A 21,131-nucleotide genomic window follows, 5' to 3' on the forward strand; every position below is an offset into this window, starting at 1 on the left:
CGTCACTTGCGTCAGGGGTCTCCTGTCGGGAAGTTACCATCTTATGGACTGTCCAAGAGACTACCTATGCAAATGGATCGCTAGCCCTTTGTCCGGCAGGCGCATATGAGCCGTAGTAGACGGAACCTGCTCCAATAGCTGCTGCTGCATGTCTGTCGGACGACAGTAGGTACTGGGGATTCCTATACAGGGTGGCTAAAAATAACTACATTCCCGTTGCTAGGGAGGTTTTGCTATTATACTCAGCAACTTTTACTACGGGACCAACCCCGCAAAACGCGAAAAAAAAGTTTACCTTATAAAGAAAATGGACCAGCCAAAATGTATGAAACAGCCAAATTTCTTTTTCCTGACTTAGCGGTTGGGCCCATAGTAAAAGTTGCTCATTATAATCCCAAACCCTCCCTGGCAACGGGAATGTAGTTGTTTTTTAACTACCCTCTATACAGGTTGTTCTCTACCGCTCGTAGGTAAAGTACAATGAGCTGTTGTCTGAAAAATTGTTTGACCTTCTGCCTAACTAGGCAGCTGCCAACGGTTACAGCTTGCCATCACTGCACCGCTCGCCGTAGGCAGAGTGTTAATCCTCACACCCTAGAATCTAAATGGTCGCGCTCTGTGCGGTTTAAGAGAAATTCCCTTCACAGCGGGCGGCAGGAAATTCGTCGAGAAAAAGGAGCTCATTCCATAATAAGTTGAATAAGTTCCCTTTTCTCGACAGGCTACAGGCTATGGTGACCTCCAAAAAAGAAGTGTATAAGTTTTAAAATGGTCGGCAACGCGCATGTAATATAACACCCCTAGAGTGTAGACGTCCATATGATGCGGTGACCGCTTACCATCAGGTGGGTCGTAAGCTTTTTAGCCACCAATGTAATAAAAACACATATACTTATTATGTATTTGTCCAAGTTAAAAGTAAACTTTAATAAGTAACAAAGTGACCCTTTCGTTAGTTAATTTAGTTTGGCGGGGGGGGGGGGGGGCGCAAATTTGGTGCCTGCCCCGGGCGCCATATCCTCTAGCTACGCCTCTGTATGTTGTTGAAATATTTTTCAGCCACCACAAACAAATTTGTGTCAGAATTAATGATTAATATTAAACATGTTAGTAAAAACTACAGGGGTTGCGAAACTAAACTTCTATAAGGGTTCCTATAGGGTAGTTGAATACGGATTCCTAAAAACAAGCAAACAGCCTCTGTAAAAACATAACGATGAACGGAACACTAAATGCCTCGAGCTATCTCGGGCTTGGCCAAATTATTTTAGCATTAGAAAGAACTTGAAAGAAGGTAAGCGAGCTTGGCATGTTTAATAATAGTTTTAATTGAAAACAGCTTTTTAAAAATCAGTAACTATTACTTATGAAAGCAGAATAATATAAATGATCGTATTAGATTCATAATGAATGATTCGCAGCTTAACACATTCTGATACTGGACGAAAGCCGTTTCTTCAGCTATAGATTCACTCGCTACGCTCGTGAATCTATTATAGAATCTTTCGCTTGCATGGGACTCAAAATAAGCACTCGAAGAAATATCAAACTTTGATCTCTTGTTGTACAAATAACTAATGAATGTGGGAAAGTTACTTATAACTTGCTCTACAATCGTTTATTTTTCTTGTTTTTCGTAAATAACTCGTAAACAGTAGCCCACAGCAAAAAAATATCTTTTACGTAAATAATCTGTTTCAGATTTCTTATAAAATAAGTGCTACTTTTTTTCGCTAGGATGAATACTTAAAAAAAAATTGAAGGGAGAAAATAAATTGTAAGGTCCCCTTTCTTAGTAATTTATTATTTCTTAGTTTTTTAGTCTTTTATACTTTATGCTTTTTTTTTGTTAGAAAGTGCATTGTTTTTGTTTCAAAATTAGATTCCCCATCCTTTATTTATCTGAAAATGATATATCACATGCCCTAATAGGTATAGTTTTAGAGAAATAATGCTCCAAGTGAAGCGCGGCGGCGTAGAAATTCCCCCCCTCCCCCCCACTAAATGAGACGTGGTTCTCGATGTCTACCGGTCTGTTTCTGCTCAAGACCAGCTAAGAATCAACTGTGCCAAGTTTCAGCGCATAGTCTCAAAGTGCAAGGTGTCGTGCAGTAACAAACTCGCTATGTCGCATGATGACGTAGCTTGTGTCAGTCGGTGACCTAGGAAAGACGGGAAGAGAGTACCAGGCGGAGTATATTATTATACCATGATATTATCATATCTTAAGACCACGGAAGAAAGAATGAGCGCGCCCTTAAGACTATCCCCTCTAACGAATTAGAATAATTTTTCTCAGGTTAGTGCAAGAAATGAATAATCTTGATGTGACAGAGAACACTACTAAATCACATTTGTCAATAAAATAAGCAAAACATTTCAGACATAGGTATATTATTTATTAATATCACATGACAATAATTTAAGCAAAGTTAATAAGGTTAATTGACTAATCATTTTTAATACAGATTTTATTTGATATTTTTTAATTCATTAAACAATAAGTACACAGATTTAAAGACATTTTATCCAAGCTAATAAAGTGAAAACTATGCTATTTAATCATTAATACGTATAATACAGTTGATTAAAATTATGTGAAGAATTGAACAAATAATAATAATGAAGAAACTGACTGACAAACAAACATATTGCATTTTACACTTTTACAGTCCAAACTTTATGTTTACTGATGAAGGGGGAACCGACGTATGGGGAGCAGAGACCCGAACATGATATGCTGCACCACAGGGAACTTGCTGAGTACTTCTTTTTTGTACATCTTAATTAAACCTTGATTGATTTTTGCCCAAGAGCCGACAGAGCTTATACTCCATAGTTGGTTAGAATGCTCCGCAAATGGACCTTTTTTCACTTCTTTTATGTACTTTATGCAAGAAAGAAACATGTATTCATCAGCATATTTATCAATGATGTCATCCTCTAGAAACTTGACAGGAGGATATATCTTTGGCTGATCAATGAGCTGAGCGCTTCCCCAAATAAATGGCACAAATTGGTAGTCATCTAAGCTCCACACACCATGACTGCCTGCCGGCTCCATTCTGTATGTTTTCTGCAACCTCCTCGCTATATTTAAGTACTTGTTAAATACCAGGAATACAGTTGCCACATTATCTTCCGCTTGAAGAAAACCTATTTTGTATAAACAACAGAGAAACATTATGAAAGCCATTTCATGACCTGTTCCATAATCGATCCTGGTAGCGTTGCCAAAACTCTCCTCCAGGTAAGCTTTGATTTCTGGTATGGCAATGTGGAGGGACTCATGCATCATTTTTTGTAGCAATGTTGTTGTGTTGGATTTGACTTTATCGAGCCAATCCCTAAAAGCTGTGTTTCCAAATCTTTGAGGCTGCTCAACAGGGGGAAACTCATCTATCATGTTATTTATCTCTTCCAGCACATGTAGTAGTTGTGTGACATTGTTGTTCACTTTGCAGTCAACTGATAAAGGTTTGCTTTTGATAGATTCATTGAGTGTGGCAATAAATCCTGTATATTCCATGTATGCCTCAGACTTCTCCCAAACAGCCATGTCAGTGATAGTTTTAACAGCCTTCTCTGGCTCATGGAAGCGATGGTTTGGGGGCACAGATGTAACTATGTGACTTTCCATTTTTTTTCCATCACCAATTACACACTCCGAATTCATCTGAAATATATACATGTGTATAGTGTACTTATATTTAGAACAAATGGTCAAGTGTGTGTGACTTTGCATGATGGATAGTTCCATAAGCCTTTTCAAACATTTCGTTTTGAGCAAATATTTGCTCTTCCCATTTACTACAGGCCCTGTGCATGAACTGTAGGGGGCAGCATAGGAGCAGTAAGACTTTTGGCGCGAGAGGTAAATTTGTTGTGTATGCTTCTGATGTAGCCCACAAGATGGCAAAACCTACTATGCACTATGAAACATACAGACGAGAACAGTAGATGGTAGCACTTGTTTTGGCAATGTACATGTGCACATATGTTTCAGGCCATAAGATGGCAGACCCTCCAATGCACATGGTCCCTATAGGAGCAAGTGCTGCCATGAACCGAACAAACAAAATAAATGATTGCTAGCGCAGCACTGTTCAGAACACTAAGTTTACAATATGTATAAAGAAGCCACAAACAAAGTTTTATTTTGGTGCCATAAAAAATTGTTTTTTAAAAAAGGTGTAAGGTAAACATACTAGTGCTCCACATACTAATGCCCAATAGATGACTTATTTCTGTCATCTCTATTGACAATGACTTAAGTTTCAAGATGACATGTACTGGGATCATGTTGAGCACCAGTATGTACCTCATTCTGATGAAAACAAAAATTAAAAATGCTAACCCACAATATTTTGTAAAAACAGAGTATGGAGTCTAATTTCCTACAATTTTGGTATTAAGTCTGCCATTTGTACATTATTTTTGTTTAAAAAAAGCGCTTGTATACATTATCGTACTAAAAGTACTACTTGCTGACCATCCCAAACCTCAGTTACACTACGCAAAATAAGCAAATAACATAAAATCAACACTTTGACAACACCAACAGCGTAGCGTAGTAGTTAGTACGTGACAAAATACATACCTATGGATAGGAAATAGAAATTAACGATGATCATAATAAACTTTAGGTTATAATTCTTTTATAGCTAATTAATGCTACGTATAGACGTTTTCTCGCGATGTGCTCTACTTACACGTAACCTACAGTAATGATTCGGCACCGCGGTCACTCGCTTAGCTCGGCTGCGATGCGATAAGCTCACTAACGAAGGTCATCTATGTCAATCTGACCCGACTACAACCCGTCCACAACCAAGTGTAATGACTAGCAAACGTAGTTATATCAAAAGGAATTTAATGTTTGTGTTAATAAATAATTAATCAAAATGGAAAGGATTCTTCGAGGCATCATGAGATATCGTGTGTTGGACCGATCGAGCATGGTGAAACAGTTTCAACAAGTCAAAGACAATCCAGTGGTAAGACTAACCTTGTAGTTTCTAATCTCACAGGTTCCACAGAAGTTTTTTTCTGCAATTTGTTAGAAATGTTTAATTACAATCAAGCCTGTTATATAGCACTGGATATTCTGTTATTCCTAAATATAAAATTCCATATACATTGATGACATTGACAATACAAAGTCATCGTAAATAAGCATTAGCATTCCTGCATTATCATTGGTTGGTTACGAGGCAAAGTTCATTGGTTGGTTACGAGGTAAAGTTCATTGGTCGGTTACCTGTGGCTGTGACAAAGACAAAAGCTGTATTTTTCTTTTATAAAGTGCGTTGTTTAAGCGTCGTCTACACGCATCTATGAGTCGTATACAAAGAATACAGGGTGATTCATGAGACGTGAGCAGGACTAATCCTGCACACTCAGTAACTGATAATTGATCGATCACCGTCGTATTTAGGTGAAACAACCACACTTTTTCCTATTTTTTAACTTTTTGGCCAGGGCAAATTTAATTCTCTACAATCATGGTCACCCTACAAGACCTAATTAATAAACATAAAACCTCTTTAACCGTAATGACAGCTTTATGATTACGAAGAAAATAAACTGTCAAACTTGAGTGAGATACGAGTTTTCAAAAGTAACCAGACCGTGATGACATTCAATTTGACACAGAATATCGGTAGTTTAGTACTCTAATTGTAGGGTGACCATGCATGTCGTAAATAAATTAATAACTTTTTTTTTCAACAGGACTAGAAAATTAACGTTAACCTCACTAATACTGGTACGAAACAGTTGCTTATAATTTACGAAATGCGCAGTGTTAGTCCTGCTCACATCTCCTGAATCACCCTGTATATAATAATACTCACTGTCGTATATATAGTTGGTCAAGCAGATCTTGTCAGTAGAAAAAAGCGGCAATTTTGAAAAATGTAGGCGCGAAGGGATATCGTCTCATAGAAAATTTGAATTTCGCGCCTTTTTCTACTGACAAGATTTGCTTGACCGTCTATAATTATGTCGTATACAATCAAGAGTATAATATATTCTATTTTAAACGTCAATCTTCCAGCATGCTGCTATGAAATTACGATTCTATTACCACTTGCACTGCGGAGGCTATCAAAATCGCTGCAGACTTTTCTTGGTCTAGCTTTATTACCCTGGCCGCGGGCATTTAAAATTTTCATTCAGTTTCCGTACGGAATGAGAGGTGGGAACGGGACGTCGCTCTACAAATGCATAGCGCTGTCTCGTAATTCCGGACCAAAGAATATAACTCACTAGTGCATACTTTTCAAAATTTTTAACCCAATAGTTATATTTAACCCTTTATAAGGCCCGTTGACAGGGACGTGCTATCGCAGAATTTGTTGCAGCTATCAGAAGCCTACATTTCAAAAATCTATTTTAAAAGCAAGTTGAATATTCAATTAATGCAAACGATTTTGAGCCCTATTATTAAAACAGTATGGTTGAATTTCTGATTGAGCGTATGTGGTCGATATATCGCCTCTGCCTTATAAAGGGTTAATATGAATGTGATATATAACACGATATAGTTTGAAAACCTTTATTCTCTTCTTTCTCATTTACCCCCCAAAATGTTTAAAATTCATTTGTTTACGTTACATGCCCATCTTGGGGTCACTAATTTACATAATATATAGTGTACCTTACCTACCAATATTCAACTTAATTGGTCCAGTAGTTTCCGAGAAAATAGTCTGTGGCAGACGGACAGATAGACAGACACACGAGTGATCCTATAAGGGTTCCGTTTTTACAAGCTTTTATTTAGTTTCACCTTCACCTGACCGTTGCCTGTAATCAAATCTTGCAAGTTAAATTTGAGCCGCTTCCTGGTTTCCGATTGAGCTGAAATTTTGCATGCATGTATAAATCAGATGACAATGCAATATTATGGTACCATCGAACTGGTCTGATGATGGAGACAGGAGGTGGCCATAGGAACTCTGTGATGAAACAACGCAACCTAATTGTGTTAGGGGTTTTTAAAATTTTCTCGATGAGTATTAGTTGTCTGTCGTAAGAAAAGTACAGTCAGCGATAAAAGCTTGTATCAAAAATGAAATTTTTGACAAAAACTTATTTCCTTTGAGGTACAAAAGCCCAATGCGGATCAAAGGATTTAATTATGTTGACAAAAAGTACCAACATTAAAATATTTTTATTAAGTTTAATTTAATAGCCGTTAGAGCTTGTTACAAATTATTGTATATCATGTATTTTTTTAGCCTAAAGCAGTATTCTACACGTGCATGGACAGTCGAATGATTCCTACTAGATTTACGGAAACCAGTGTAGGCGACATGTTTGTTGGTTTGTACAAATATGACTTCATATTTTAAAATATCATAAATATCATATTATCGTATGTTATCATATTATGGTCTTAATAAAATGTATTTTTTGCAGTAAGAAACGCCGGTAATCTGATCCCTCACTCTCAGCACTTTGTAGACGAGATGACAAGCTGTGAACCAGCTGCGTTGGAACTTGGCTGCATCATTAACGATATAAGGCACATTATTGTGTGCGGTCATAGTGACTGTAAAGCTATGAATCTCTTATACAAGTTAAAAAGCAAAGAAGAATCAAGCACGGTTAGTCTACAAATTTTGTTCTACTTTGCACTTCGCATTTAGAAACGTTTAATACATATTTTATTTTGTTTCGATTAAGTAGTCTTTCTCTATTTCTTACCTATGAATGGCAAAACTAGGTATAAAGACTGGTAATGAACGTAGGCTGCATTAGCCTCTTAGCTGAGGGAGGTGTAAACCATACCTACTAAAACGTAGTGGTTATATTCTCTTTGATACCTACTACTCGTATATTTATAACGAATATAAAGCAGGTATGCCGAGCACAGCTAATAATAAAAAAATATATTATATACCTACATTACATATTATGACGACCGGTCTGGCCTAGTGGGTGTCACCCTGCCTATGAAGCCGATGGTCCCGGGTTCGAATCCTGGTAAGGGCAAGGGCATTTATCTGTATGATGATATAGATATAGATATTTGTTCCTGAGTCATGGTTGTTTTCTATGTATTTAAGTATTTATATATTATAAATATCGTTGTCTGAGTACCCACAACACAAGTCTTCTTGAGCTTACCGTGGGGCTTAGTCAATTTGTGTAAAAAAAATGTCCTATAATATTTATTTATTTATTATTATTTATTACAGGAACAAAGGAGAATGTCTCCCTTACGATCTTGGTTGTGTAATCATGGACAAACAAGCTTGGACAAATTCATCGCGATGGACGGCGATTTCTCAAAACCGATGTTGTTTACAGCTGAAACACCACAAACTAAATTTGTGGCATATATCGACCCTGAAAACAAATTTAGTACAGAAGACAAATTATCTCAGGTAACAACCATCCACTTCAATTTATCAAAGTTATACTATATTTTGTAGAATAGTTGTTTTATTTCCGATACAAGTGTGGGACTGTGTACCTGGGTGTGGTGCGGTTGGGTAAGGTAATAAAATAGCCTCTCTCGACTCGACCACGTATTTATTTGTCTAGCGGTTGTATCATTTTTGAACCAAATAAATAAACTGTAAAATTGCTTTTCACACGGCGGGCTTATTTTTTCTCGCTCGGAACCCCTAAATTTATAAATTTCATTCGATAGCGTGATGGACGTACGTACCTACGCGGTTACGTTAAGTCTCATTTATTGACGAACGGTCTGGCCTAGTGGGTAGTGACCCTGCCTGCGAAGCCGATGGTCCTGGGTTCGAATCCGGTAAGGGCATTTATTTGTGTGATGAACACTAATAAGTATTTGTTCCTGAGTCATGGGTGTTTTCTATGTATATAAGTATGTATTTATCTATATAAGTATGTATATCGTCGCCTAGCACCCATAGTACAAGCTTTGCTTAGTTTGGGGCTAGGTTGATCTGTGTAAGATGTCCACCAATATTTATTTATTTATTTTATTTATTTATTGGTATAGGATTTTGAACAGCGCGCCAAGCGGGACGTTTTGGAAACTCAAAAGCCCATACAAAATGAGAAAATGATACTTAACGGAACGAATAAAATTTACACTATAGTAGCATTTTGCCACGACTCCGCCTAGGGTCCGCTTCACAACTAATCGCAAGAATTGACGTAGGCACACTTAGGTACTAGTTTTTACGAAAGTGATTCGACTGCCATCTGACCTTCCAATCCAGAGGAGAAACGGGATTAGTCCGGTTTCGTCAGTTCGTCACGATGTTTTCCTTCACCGAAAAGCAACTGATATTTCGTACGTTGTATAAGTTCGAAAAAACTCATTGGTATTGGTACGTGCCGGGGATTGAACCCGCGACCTCCGGATTCAAAGTCGCACGCTCTTACCGCTTGGCTACTCGAAAGTGGGTATATTTGGTAATTTTGGTATTAGTACATTCAGTATGATGTACGATGCAGTGAACACAAATATATGAGATGACAAGCCCGAAAGTGGTGAGTGAGGGTAGCTGCATGCTGTGACGTCATAAAGTCGGCAGCACAAACTTTTTATTTATTTTCTAAGTTCTTTCTAAGGGATACAAACTGAAGCCGTCCTTTCGGTAGCCTACTTGCATATAAGGTTTAATATAAGGGTTCATTTAGACGCGAGAACTCGCAAGCGAGTTTCATTAACTACATTGCGGTTTTTGATCGGTCGTTCGATCGGTTCTTTATTTTGATAAAAATCGGCAAGCTCTTAAATTTCTTAAATAAATTAAGTAGGTAGTTAAGTAGTTATATTGTACAGTTAAGTACCTACATTGTGTTTTCAAATTACCTACTTTACGTAGGATCTAAACTGGCGCCTGATATAATATAGTTATTCAAATGCATACTTGTGTTTGGTTAATATTTCACATCTTTCTTTTTAGGTTAATACATTACAACAACTTCAAAATATTGCATCGTATGGTATGTTGAAGTCAAGACTGCAGAAACATGACTTGCATATTCACGCACTTTGGTTTGACATCTTTACCGGGGACATATACTACTTCAGCAGACGAGCCAAAACGTTTGTGGTCATCGATGAGTCTACCTATGAAACAATATTAGCTGAAGTAAGAAGATATTATTCGTAAAACATGTCTACCTATGAAACAATATTAGCAAACAAAAGATAGAGAATCCGTGTCGAGCCGGAGAGGACTCTCTTTATGTCGGCTGTACACTCGTCAAGACATCCCGAGACAGGCCAAGAGCGAGTGTGTACAAACTACAGACTGCTCTCTCGTCTTGTCTCGGTCTTCCTTGTCTCGTCTCGCTGTTCCCCGATTGCGGTCAGTTTTTTTTGTACGCGCTCATTGTCAAAGCTTAGCAAAAATAAAAAAACGACGTTGAAAAATAAGAAGACGTTGTTCAGTAAAATGTTCCATCTACGATATTTAAGGTACTTTCCCTTGATGCCCCACAATCTTGGGACGCCCTGTATATCGTTAATTGAGTCGCTTAACTTCAAACTCGGGTAAATCCACCTGTCAGATTATGCGATTTTGGTATTAAGAAAACGTAATAGGGTAGATATTTGCTGATGAGAGGGTCCAATGGATTTACCCGAGTTTAAAGTTAAGCGACACAATTATCGTTATTAGAGTTAGACCAATATATTAAGTCAGCGTCATTTTAAAAGTCAAACTTCTATAAAATTATGACGTATAAATATATAACACTTGCATAGCGTGTACTATCAAAATCGTTGACAGAGACTTCTCTTGGTCTATCCCTTATAACCTCGCGCTATTTTGTGTAACCATTATCTTATTTAGTTAATTTACTTTTGTAAAATAAGCGATTACATATTAAGGTTTGGTAACCAGTGGTTACTAATGGTGATTAGTTTTATTTGTTATAAGAAATATTTTGTTAAGGCCCCAGTACACAGTGGTGAAGGATGGGCCATGCCACACCCAGGCCATTGTATACAGGGGGCTATGGTATGCAATGGCGGACGACTGCCGTCAGTTGTCAGCCGTGGTGAGCTATCGGGGAGTTGTAGGTTTTTTGGCACACTTCAAAGGAATCGTGGCGTACCGTGGCCTGTGGTGTTCACACAGTCGCCATTGTTTGTTTAGTTTCTTGAATTGTTGACCGCTTGATTAAATGTTAATAGCCCAAAATGTCATTATTGTGGAGCAATGAAGAGACTTATCAGTTTATTATAGATTTATATCAATCAGAGCCTGCAATTTCGATTTTTTTTTTTGTTTTTTTTTGATGCACCATTGTGTGAACACCTACGTGATATAGGCCTACTGTTGCGCATTGCAAAGCCTGGCTTGACATGGACCATCCTTGACCACTGTGTACAGGAGCCTTAAAGGCGTTTTTATCTTTTTATGTGTTACATTATATATACCTACTACAGTTAGACCAAGAAAAGTCTGCAATGATTTGGATGGGCCAAGCCTACGCAGTGCAAGTGTTATTTATAAGTCAGAATTTCATAGAAGTTAGACCATACTTAGACGTTATAATAACACTTGCACTACGTGGACCATCTAAATCTCTGCAGTGTACTTGAAGAATTGGTTTTACTCTGCCTACCTACTCTACGAGTTAGACCAAGAACTCTACAGCGATTTCGATAGCACACGCAATTGACGCAATGCAAGTGTTATTTTAAACGTCAATCTTCTATGAAATTGTGACGTATAAATAACACTTGCACTGTGTGTGCTATCAAAATCGCTGCAGACTTTTCTTGGTCTGACTCTAGCTTAGCGGCGTTATTGCTAGTCCTGGGCTAATAAATTGTTCTATATTTTTAATTTAGAGATAAGTATAAACCTATTGTTAAGACAATATTATTATAAAAATCTAAGGCTTTACGATGCTATTGGTGGGACCACAATTATAAGTCATAAAATATTAGTTTGGCAATGGCAAACCAAATTTATCAGTAGAAATTCTTCAAATTTTAAAAAGGTAAGTACGCGCGAGGCTTTGAATTCCCATACATAGATAATTTAAATATCTAAATAATTTCTATATAATTTCGTCTTTTTCTACCGACAAATTGGTTTGATAGACTTAATGTTTGTAACAGTGCGGACAATGAAGATGGAGTAGGGCATGCAGTACCGGTCCCGGTACCAAGAATTTCATTTCCCGGTTCTGGGCATGGCCGGAACCGGGATTCCCGGTTCTTCCCGGTTCTCAAGGCATCTTTTGATTACTTTTAAGAAATTGTTTCTGTTAGCGTACAATCTTTATGAATGACTTATTTTCATATAAATAATTGCATAAGAATTAATAAATGACTTATTTTATTATAAACAAACACTTAATTGGCGTTCCAACCTATTTTACGAAATTAACCGGCACACATAGGCTCCGCCTGGGCCGAGCCACACGGCCGTAGCGTAGTCGATGCACTCAACACTATATGACGGCACGGCCTGCCTTCACGAATGCCTACTTTACTAGGTTAATTTATCGGGTTATTTGGGTCCCCCGTTTATAGCACCATTATTAAATGTTATATAATGTCCCAAGCTAAAGTACTAATACATTACTACTATTGAAATGGGAATAAATAGTCATATGATGAGAACCGGGAAGTACCGGTACCGGGTCTTCAGTATTTTGATACCATAAAATTCCCGGGAATTCCCGGGAATATGAGAACCGGGAATTCCCGGGAGCATGCCCTAAGATGGAGGTCTTGGGTTCGAGACCCGTTAAGGACTTTTTCATCACACTCGCTCAGTAAATGTGGAATTACACGCAAGTTTAGCGGGAGTTATAGCGTTTTCCCTAGTGAGTTATGAAGTTTCTAGTGCCATAATTAACAGTTATTTGTCTTTATACTTAATTTTTATATCGCAAGTGTGATGAAAAACATTGTGTGTAACTCGGGGCGTAATAATATTGCAAACTCTAATCTATAAATCGCTTCGGCAAGCCGTCACGTTTTAACTTACTCTCGTTTGCAATATTTAACTTACGCCCCATGTTGCACAATGTACTATAATTCGTGTGTTTAATCACAAATATTATTTATTCAATAGTTATGGATGTTTTCTATGAACCTTTGTAAGTTTGTATGTATTTATGTATTTAAAGAGGTATGTATTAGAGATGCCCCGAATAGTGGTTTTGGCCGAATGCCGAATACTCGCCCCTATCTAGGCCGAAGCCCCGAATATTCAGTGACGTAGATTCTGTTCGGAAAGAGAGGAGTCGTGGTCCACGACTCGTAGACTGTATGGGAACCAATCAATACATTTCACGACTCTTCTCTTTGCGCACAGAGTCTAGTAGAGTCAATCAAATCAGACCAATGATAAAAATAATTATAATACTTTGTAATCAAAAAAAGGCTCGTGGCATAAGTGCCAACAACTTAAGGGTCAACAACTTACTAGTACCTAAGTACAGTCAACTGTTCAAATATATGTCCCATAGTTCTTAATTTCGCTGACATTAGAACTATCATAGCTCAGCTATGGGACATATTTTTGAGATGATTTGTGCACCCATTATTTTTACAGTTGACTAAACTACTTAGTTACTAGTTTTTGGTGTTTTTTATTGTAATTTTTCTTTTTAGGTTGGTGCAAGTTGCAACAGATATTCGGTATTCGGCCGAATATTTGCTAAAGTGGCCGAATACCGAATACTTGAAAAGGCAAAGAGAATTTGATATAGAGGATAGAGGCGGATTGTCAACATCATTTTTCGACAACTGATTAAAACTTTTAGGACGCCATTTGATTTTGATCCTTGTTCTCACTGATATGTGTTAAATTTGTTTAATGTCATCGTAAAGTGTCGCCATCTACACGAGCATAGGCCAAAGGCATGGCGCTATCTTTTCGAGAGAAATTCTCTTTGGTTTGGGGTTAGGTTGGGTTGAACCATGTTTAGTAGGTAGGTAGTTCGTATTGTCATCATATCGTAAGTTACGAAGCTGAAGAATTACAAAATTGTGGATAAAATGTTGTTTAGTTTTAAAGATGTACCTACTTTTGTATTTCCTATAAATTATAAATATATTTATACGGTTTTATAACAAAAACACTTTGCTGTTTAATATTTCGGTAGTAAGATAATAATGCGTTTAGCCGGCTGAGTTTTTTTACAAATGACGCCAGCACAAGTTTCCCTTGTCAATCTTACAAAAAGTGTCAAATTGTTGGTATTTTATGTAAAGAAATTGTATTGCCTGGATTGAATGCTAGTCCCAAATCACATAGAAACAGGGAAACCTACGACGCTGGCACCATCTATAACAACATTTGACAGTTGCCTTCCCCATTGGAACATTAAAACCTAACGGCCGGCTTTCCGGGTTATTCCCACTAGTTGTTACCAGTGGTACAGCTTGGCAAAAAAGAGTAGAAATTAAAAAGTGGTAACACTGTGTAGTGTCATCCCTTTCAAACCAATGCATAAAAGAAAACGGGACGACACTACAATGGTGCCACTTTTTAATTTCTACCAAATTTCTACTCTTTTTAGCCAAGCTGTAACTACTGGGAATTTTTCTTCCCACCTTTTACCACTGGTAACTACTGGGAAAAATAATTCCCAGTAGTTAGCACCAACTCGGTTTGGTACCTACTGGGATTTTTTTTCGAGCGGGAATAATCCGGCTTTCCCCATTTAGTTGTAGATGGCACTTAACTACAGCTTGGCAAAAAAGAGAAGTAATTAAAAAGTGGCAACCCTGTAGTGTCGTCCCTTTCAAACAAATCAATTTATATAAGAAAACGGGACGAAACTACAGTGTTGTCACTTTTTAATTTATATTCTTTTTTGCCAAGCTGTATGTAGATTCTATACGATAGGTGAGAGAGACAGAAGGTGAGATAAGATAGATGGATGGTTCCTAACAGGAGGCAGAGAACCGGCGCGCTCATTCTTTCTTCCGTGATAAATTGATAATAAATTATTTATTCTTTGTGTCTCTGTTTCTACCAAAGACTTAAAAAGTAAAGATGGTCATAATGGCACCAACCAAACGTGCACAAAATGCCAGCTACCTTCCAATTTTCTGGCTAAGTTCGTAGTGCTCGTAAGGCCCGTATTTACGAAGTAATTTAAAGAAATAATATTTCTAGGTGCGTGACTAAATAAAACAATCTCACAAGCACGCTTTCCACAGTCGCCATCAAATAAATATAACGGCCAGAGTCCCCGAGAAGCAATTGCGTGAAAAACTTGAAAAAACTTTTCGCTGAACGCATCTTTTATTTTTCTCACTGAACGCATTCATTCATTCCAATGTCAGAATATGACGTAACGTTCTGACTGACTGGTCTAACCTTGACCATAGATAGGATTTGTAGTGATGCAATGAAGATTTATTTAAATATTATATAAATTACCCACCAGTCTACAATTTAATAATTAGGTAAGTTTGTTTATATGGTGCATTTTTCTAGTATGATGTCTTTTAATATAAAGTCTGTGCGGAAAATGATTTCATTTTATTTTATATGTATTGTACCTATTTTATTACAGAATCATGGCAAACTCACGGCCTGCTTTCAACTATAATGATGAATCTCAGTCGGATAAATTGGCCAGGAAGTCTAAGGATTCTCCTTTCATGATTATAGGTAAAGTACTTCAAAAACAATCATGTTCATATTATAAATAATACTCATTAAAATTATCATGATTATAATACATATATATATAATGTGTAATTACGTTCAGGCCTCCCTAGGAACTTTAAATAATCAGATGACAATTATTATGTCTTTCTATTAAGTATGTATAGTGTATAGCGCATAAAAACAATAGATCACAAATCTACATTCACGCAGTAGTCAATCTTAATAAATGGTCACTATAGTTCGTTTTTTTTAGCATTAGAAAAAAGGTAACTAAACAATCTTGATGTGTCTTAATTGAAATTATTGAAAAACACGTTTTAAAAATAAGTCACGGCAAATATGTAATAAAATAATTATGAATGTAATACGATCATTTATATTCTTCTTCTTTCATAAGTAATAGTCACTAAATTTTAAAAAGCGTGTTCAGTTAAAAGACATGTTAAGATACTAAAAAAAAAACGAACTATAACCACCTAACTGGGTGATAGATCTGTGGCCTATTTTATAAAGCTACAAGTTACAATTTACAAGCGGAAGTCTCTTTCTAACCCTATGTGTTAGAACGAGACTTCCGCTTGTAAATTGTAATTTGTAGCTTTATAAAATAGGCCACTGGTAGGTAACAAGTTAATAATATTTTAGCATTTGAAGTGTCTGTTTTCTCAATTAGAGCCGCTATGTTAACTCTGCAGCGTGTTTGAGTGTGGAAGTGTTTTCATAAAAAGCAAAACTCTATGAAATTATGAAATGTTGGATGGTGTGGGAAGCCACTGCTGCTGTCTTCCAAACCAGGTTCATACAAATGTATAGATTTGATCGTGCTGCCCGCCGCCCTGCTCACTGCACCGCGCGACGCGTGCATCCAGGCTGAGGCCTCACTGGTGCCAATACATTATTTTGAAAAAACATAAATATTTGGTAAAATTATAAATGAGAGAGAGTACAATTATTAAAATAAAAATAATATACATTACGAATACAAAAAATAACATGTAGTCTCATAAAATGTACACCAGCTTTTAATTTTATTTCACCCTATTTAATCCTAATACATATTTGAATATAGCATAATTATAAATTGTTGAAAGTCCATTAATATCTAATAAACATTCTAATTTTTGAGAAAAGTCTGGTGTCTTCATTTGTATATTTTTCTCAATCAATCAATCAAGCTCAATCAAATAGTTTATTTAATTGATTTTTTATTCAATATCTGTTTGTTTTATGTTGCCAGGTATCTTAGGACTGATTGGCGTTTGTGGCGTGGGGGCATATAAATTCAAAACACGAGGTAAAATGAGTACTAGTGTATTTCTCATGCAGTTGCGAGTAGCCGCTCAGGGGACTGTGGTATCTTGTCTGACCATAGGTGTGGCATACACATTAGCCAAGCAACATCTATTTAAGGATACTAAAAAAGATGAGTAAATTTAAACAAACATTGATAAGCTTTACTTGTTAGTTTAGGCTGTGGAACTTGATGGCTATTCTTAAAATCAGTTCTGTAAAGTAAATGCTAGGGATATATTTTTCATCCACTTATTGTGAGACAGCATAATCACTGATTATTAATCAGCTTCAAGATCTACATTACAAAGAATGGCATCTAAGGTTCAGTTGTTAAAATTAGTTGTTTTTCTAGTTTGTACCTAACCCTGTAGTCTGCTATGCTATCTTTAAATTAGTACACCTGTGTTGTAGATCTGAATGAAAAAGTTCTGTAATAATTAGCTAGTAATTAAGCCGTCATTGTTTTTGTTATATTGTACTTATGTGCCAATTGAGCCATAATTATTAACTGTGTATAAAATTTCATTTGAAACCATGTCCGACGATGAAAAGGGTATTTGACTACACTACAGGAATCGGTTTCTTTTTGCCAACTGTCAAAACCATCCGCCACTAAAATTGTCTAAAAATAACTATGTTTCTCTATTTATATTCTGGTGCTTTATTACATGCATGTGTAACAATTTATTAGTCAACATAGCGATTGAATCAACATCCTTAATACTTATAGGTATACAAGTGAGATGTGACATGTGTTTCAAATTTCCTAGATAATGTTCAAGAAATATTTTAGAATGTTATTTATTATATGATGATCATCATTCTCATCACATATTTGAAAATAGTAATATCTTTTAGAAATTGGAACCAACTGAATACATTTGACCAGGAAATTCAATAGTTTTGACTATATACAAAAACAGGCAGGTAGTTTGGAGTGTGATAGTGTGTTTAGACATTATGAAGTTTTCTTGATCTGCAACTAAGGCATGCTCCCGGTACCAATTTGGTATGACTGGAACTGATTTTCCTGATTCTTTCATATAAAATCAGTAATGGGGGCATACCGTAGCCGCTTTTACTGACGAGATTACCATGTAGGAAGGAAGATTCTTTTCCATGACCAGGTCAGATCATTACCCACACAGGCTAGGAGATGACTGAATCTCATATCTTTTTTATTAGTTCCAGCAAAATTACAAACATTTATGAACTTCGTTTTGTACTAAGTAAATATTGTTATATGGAATATATGGGGTTCAGACTTTCTGTAGTCTGTGTTTTATTATGGTAAACTTAAATACCTAACATAAACAATGTTGTTATTGTGTAGATTAACTGTGATGATCTAGATTAAAGATACTTAATTAGTGATCTGTTTTTAGATTAAGAATAGCAACTTAATTTAAAAATAGGTCTATGTGATTAAATACTAGTCCTTTAGATATAAGCGAAATGTCAATCACTCATTTCTTCTAAGTGACTATTTAATTTATTGGACCATAAAATATAAATTCATCTTTGTAAACATACCTACATACTGGGTTCTGGAATTAAAAAGGAGCTAATGTAATGCTGCTAACTTTCTTTCTTGTGAGGTCACATCTATACGCATACGCACTTGCGGTTGCAACAGCGGTGGCGTGCCGCCTCGCAACTTCGTGTTTAGTATGCAACATTCGCCTACACCAGGGATGTTGCAAACATCCGCAACCGCGGAACATCCGCATCCGCATAAAATGGATGCGGAGCTTATGTGGATGCGTATGTGGGCCAACTCGGTACAGGAACGTCTTAGCGGCGGCGTAAGTGCTAGGTAATTTCGTCATTACCTATAACGAAATCGTCTAGATCCAGAAAAGTCGGCAAATTACTGTTTATTAAATATAACGCACCTATATCCTTGCTCAAATACTTAACATTTCGTTTTCTTTATATAAAAAAATACTAAAAATGTAATATTTGACGTTTTCTAAGTACCTAATTTATAAATTTATAAATCTTGACATCCGCATCCGCGGATGTGAGCCTTTAAATATCCGCATGCGCAGATGTCTAAAAATCTGAATCCGCAACATCCCTGGCCTACACTACACGTACAAAGCGGCGCGCCGCTGCGGAAACGACCGCCAGATTTTGCTCCTAAGGTTGACTTCTAAAGCCTCTTCTTATTTATTTATCCTCTTAAGAGTCTTAGGTAAAGACTCTTTTGATCTAAAACGGGGCGGCGAGTGGCAAATCAAACCTATCCGTATATCGTGCTCGACTAACTGTATGAACGGCCTTGTTTTGCCGCTTGCTGTCGCGTGCGCCAGCCCGTGGGCTACGCATAGACATAGTATTTTAGTATTTATTGAACAAGCCAGTGAAATCGCTTCCAAAAAACGTGCTGACCGAAACAAAAGAAAGAAAGAAGTCCTTTGATTATGAAGTCTGTAAAAGACAACACATTTTGAACCAGTAACGTTTACATGTCACCCTTAATTTATAAACGAACAAATAAAGATTTGATGATTGAAACTAATTATGTATTATTTCATTGCCTTATTCACTTAATAGTCTGTACCCGCCCCTGGCCGGCTCGGTTTCTTCCTATCTTTTTAGGGTTCCGAAGGTAGTCAACTAGGAACCCTTATAGTTTCGCCATGTCCGTCTGTCTGTCCGTGACTGCTCGGTGGTTGTTAGAGCTAATACGCTGCAATTTGGCATGGATATACAGGGTGGAAAGATGAGTCGGGCCCTGGAGGGAAACTACCTTAAATCCTTAAGCTGGCTCATTTTACATAAAGGAGACATTCCTTATTTTTAAAAAGAAACAAAACTGCATTAAAAGATTTTCTAAAACTCGCTTGCCTCGCCCGGGACTCGAACAGACTAAAAATTTGTTGTTGCGGTCAAAAATCACATTTGCTGTACGGGAGCCCCACTTAAATCTTTATTTTATTCTGTTTTTAGTATTTGTTGTTATAGCGGCAACAGAAATACATCATCTGTGAAAATTTCAACTGTCTAGCTATCACGGTTCGTGAGATACAGCCTGGTGACAGACAGACGGACGGACGGACAGCGAAGTCTTAGTAATAGGGTCCCGTTTTACCCTTTGGGTACGGAACCCTAAAAATGGTACCTCCTCTACACGTAAAGTGGGGATGTATTTCGTTTTTGCTTCGCTTCAACCCTATAGTGTCGGTTATCGTTGGATAAGTAGGTCTCCAACAATAATTTTTTGATTAAGTTAATATTTTCGGCAATCATCGCTCCGAATAAAAAAAACAGTACGAACCAGTGGCGGATTTCCCATAAGGCACAGTAGGCCCGGGCCTAGGGCGGCGAGATATTAGGGGCGGCAAATTGTGACAAAAAATTCGCTGATGTTAACAAAAAATAGCTCACAATTAGGCCAGGCAACGAATTCTCAAAAAAAAAGTACCTATAGAGGGAAATGCTTGAAACACAATTTTTGACTTTGTACCTACCTAACTTTATTTGGACTATCTAGGAGGTGAACATATTAAAAGTGCTACGGCCGGGGGGCCGTAGCCCTTGAGCCGGGGGAAGAGAGAGGTTTGAAGTCACATTTTTCAGTTTTTCGCTTATATCTAGGAAACTATGCGTTCTAACGACATGATCATCATACAAAATGAAAGTTGGTTAAATTTGCTACAAGCTACAATTTTTACGATATCTGGAGGGCCATCCAAACTTGTGCGCGAATCGCGGCGCGAAGCCGCGAACGTGAGTGTGGCGTCGATTTCGTATATTGTTGACACCTTCGCGCCTTGTTCCCCGTTTATAGGGTTCCATACCTCAAAAGGAAAAAACGGAACCCTTATACTCGTGCGTCTGGCTGTCCGTCTGTCACAGCCTATTTTCTCCGAAACTGCTGGACCAATTAAGTTGAAATTTGGCACACATATGTAAGTTTGTGACCCAAAGATGGACGTGTAACGTAAATAAATGAATTTTAAATATGGAGGCCATTTTTGGGGGTAAGTGAGAAAATTTAAAAATAAAGATTTTCTAACTATATCGTGTTACATATCAAATCAAAGAGCTCATTGTAAGAATCTCAAATATTTTTTTTTATAATTTTAGGTTAAAAAGTTTAGCAGTTATTCAAGAAAAAAGGAAAACAAATGTTTTTCTTATGTTTCTTTTCTAGATTTTTTGGATGGTTTTGTAGGATAAAAAGTCAATGTTATTGGTAAAACTGTCACTTAAAATGAATAATGACGT

The 21,131-nt window shown here is 37.0% G+C and overlaps 3 protein-coding genes across 5 annotated transcripts; 2 read left to right on the forward strand and 1 right to left on the reverse strand.

Annotated features, from left to right (window-relative positions):
* Positions 1-2,377: 2,377 nt before the first annotated feature.
* On the reverse strand, positions 2,378-5,160 carry LOC134678998 (serine/threonine-protein phosphatase 2A activator-like). Of its 2 annotated transcripts, none has more exons than XM_063537766.1 (2): positions 5,009-5,160; positions 2,378-3,676 (listed from the first exon to the last, which is right to left on the reverse strand). In XM_063537766.1, the coding sequence occupies exon 2, from the start codon at positions 3,674-3,676 to the stop codon at positions 2,687-2,689; it is 990 nt and encodes a 329-aa protein (XP_063393836.1). In that variant the 5' UTR covers positions 5,009-5,160; the 3' UTR covers positions 2,378-2,686. The 2 variants fall into 2 exon arrangements, with proteins under 2 accessions (XP_063393836.1, XP_063393837.1); XM_063537767.1 differs by lacking the exon at positions 5,009-5,160 and adding an exon at positions 4,601-4,714.
* LOC134678999 (beta carbonic anhydrase 1) lies at positions 4,774-13,993 on the forward strand. 2 transcript variants are annotated; one of them, XM_063537770.1, is made up of 6 exons: positions 4,774-4,997; positions 7,245-7,329; positions 7,426-7,613; positions 8,208-8,396; positions 9,909-9,948; positions 10,037-13,993. In XM_063537770.1, the coding sequence occupies exons 1-6, from the start codon at positions 4,905-4,907 to the stop codon at positions 10,090-10,092; spliced, it is 651 nt and encodes a 216-aa protein (XP_063393840.1). In that variant the 5' UTR covers positions 4,774-4,904; the 3' UTR covers positions 10,093-13,993. The 2 variants fall into 2 exon arrangements, with proteins under 2 accessions (XP_063393840.1, XP_063393839.1); XM_063537769.1 differs by having other exon boundaries at positions 9,909-13,993.
* A 1,286-nt stretch (positions 13,994-15,279) lies between these two features.
* Positions 15,280-19,419, forward strand: LOC134678503 (HIG1 domain family member 1C-like). The gene is made up of 3 exons (XM_063537078.1): positions 15,280-15,394; positions 15,505-15,602; positions 16,840-19,419. The coding sequence occupies exons 2-3, from the start codon at positions 15,509-15,511 to the stop codon at positions 17,031-17,033; spliced, it is 288 nt and encodes a 95-aa protein (XP_063393148.1). The 5' UTR covers positions 15,280-15,394; positions 15,505-15,508; the 3' UTR covers positions 17,034-19,419.
* Positions 19,420-21,131: the final 1,712 nt, after the last annotated feature.

Source organism: Cydia fagiglandana, chromosome Z (genome assembly GCF_963556715.1).
Source record: "Cydia fagiglandana chromosome Z, ilCydFagi1.1, whole genome shotgun sequence".
NCBI classification, from domain to species: domain Eukaryota; kingdom Metazoa; phylum Arthropoda; class Insecta; order Lepidoptera; family Tortricidae; genus Cydia; species Cydia fagiglandana.

What these genes read in the sequence shown, in the direction of transcription:
- LOC134678998 (XM_063537766.1), bottom strand. Translation starts at nt 3,676, where the DNA reads ATGAATTCGGAGTGTGTAATTGGTGATGGAAAAAAAATGGAAAGTCAC.
- LOC134678999 (XM_063537769.1), top strand. Translation starts at nt 4,905, where the DNA reads ATGGAAAGGATTCTTCGAGGCATCATGAGATATCGTGTGTTGGACCGA. An exon ending in TGTAGGCGACATGTTTGTTG is followed by an intron (nt 7,330 to 7,425) that starts GTTTGTACAAAT and finishes TATTTTTTGCAG; the next exon opens with TAAGAAACGCCGGTAATCTG. An exon ending in GCAAAGAAGAATCAAGCACG is followed by an intron (nt 7,614 to 8,207) that starts GTTAGTCTACAA and finishes TATTTATTACAG; the next exon opens with GAACAAAGGAGAATGTCTCC.
- LOC134678503 (XM_063537078.1), top strand. Translation starts at nt 15,509, where the DNA reads ATGGCAAACTCACGGCCTGCTTTCAACTATAATGATGAATCTCAGTCG. An exon ending in TTCTCCTTTCATGATTATAG is followed by an intron (nt 15,603 to 16,839) that starts GTAAAGTACTTC and finishes TTATGTTGCCAG; the next exon opens with GTATCTTAGGACTGATTGGC.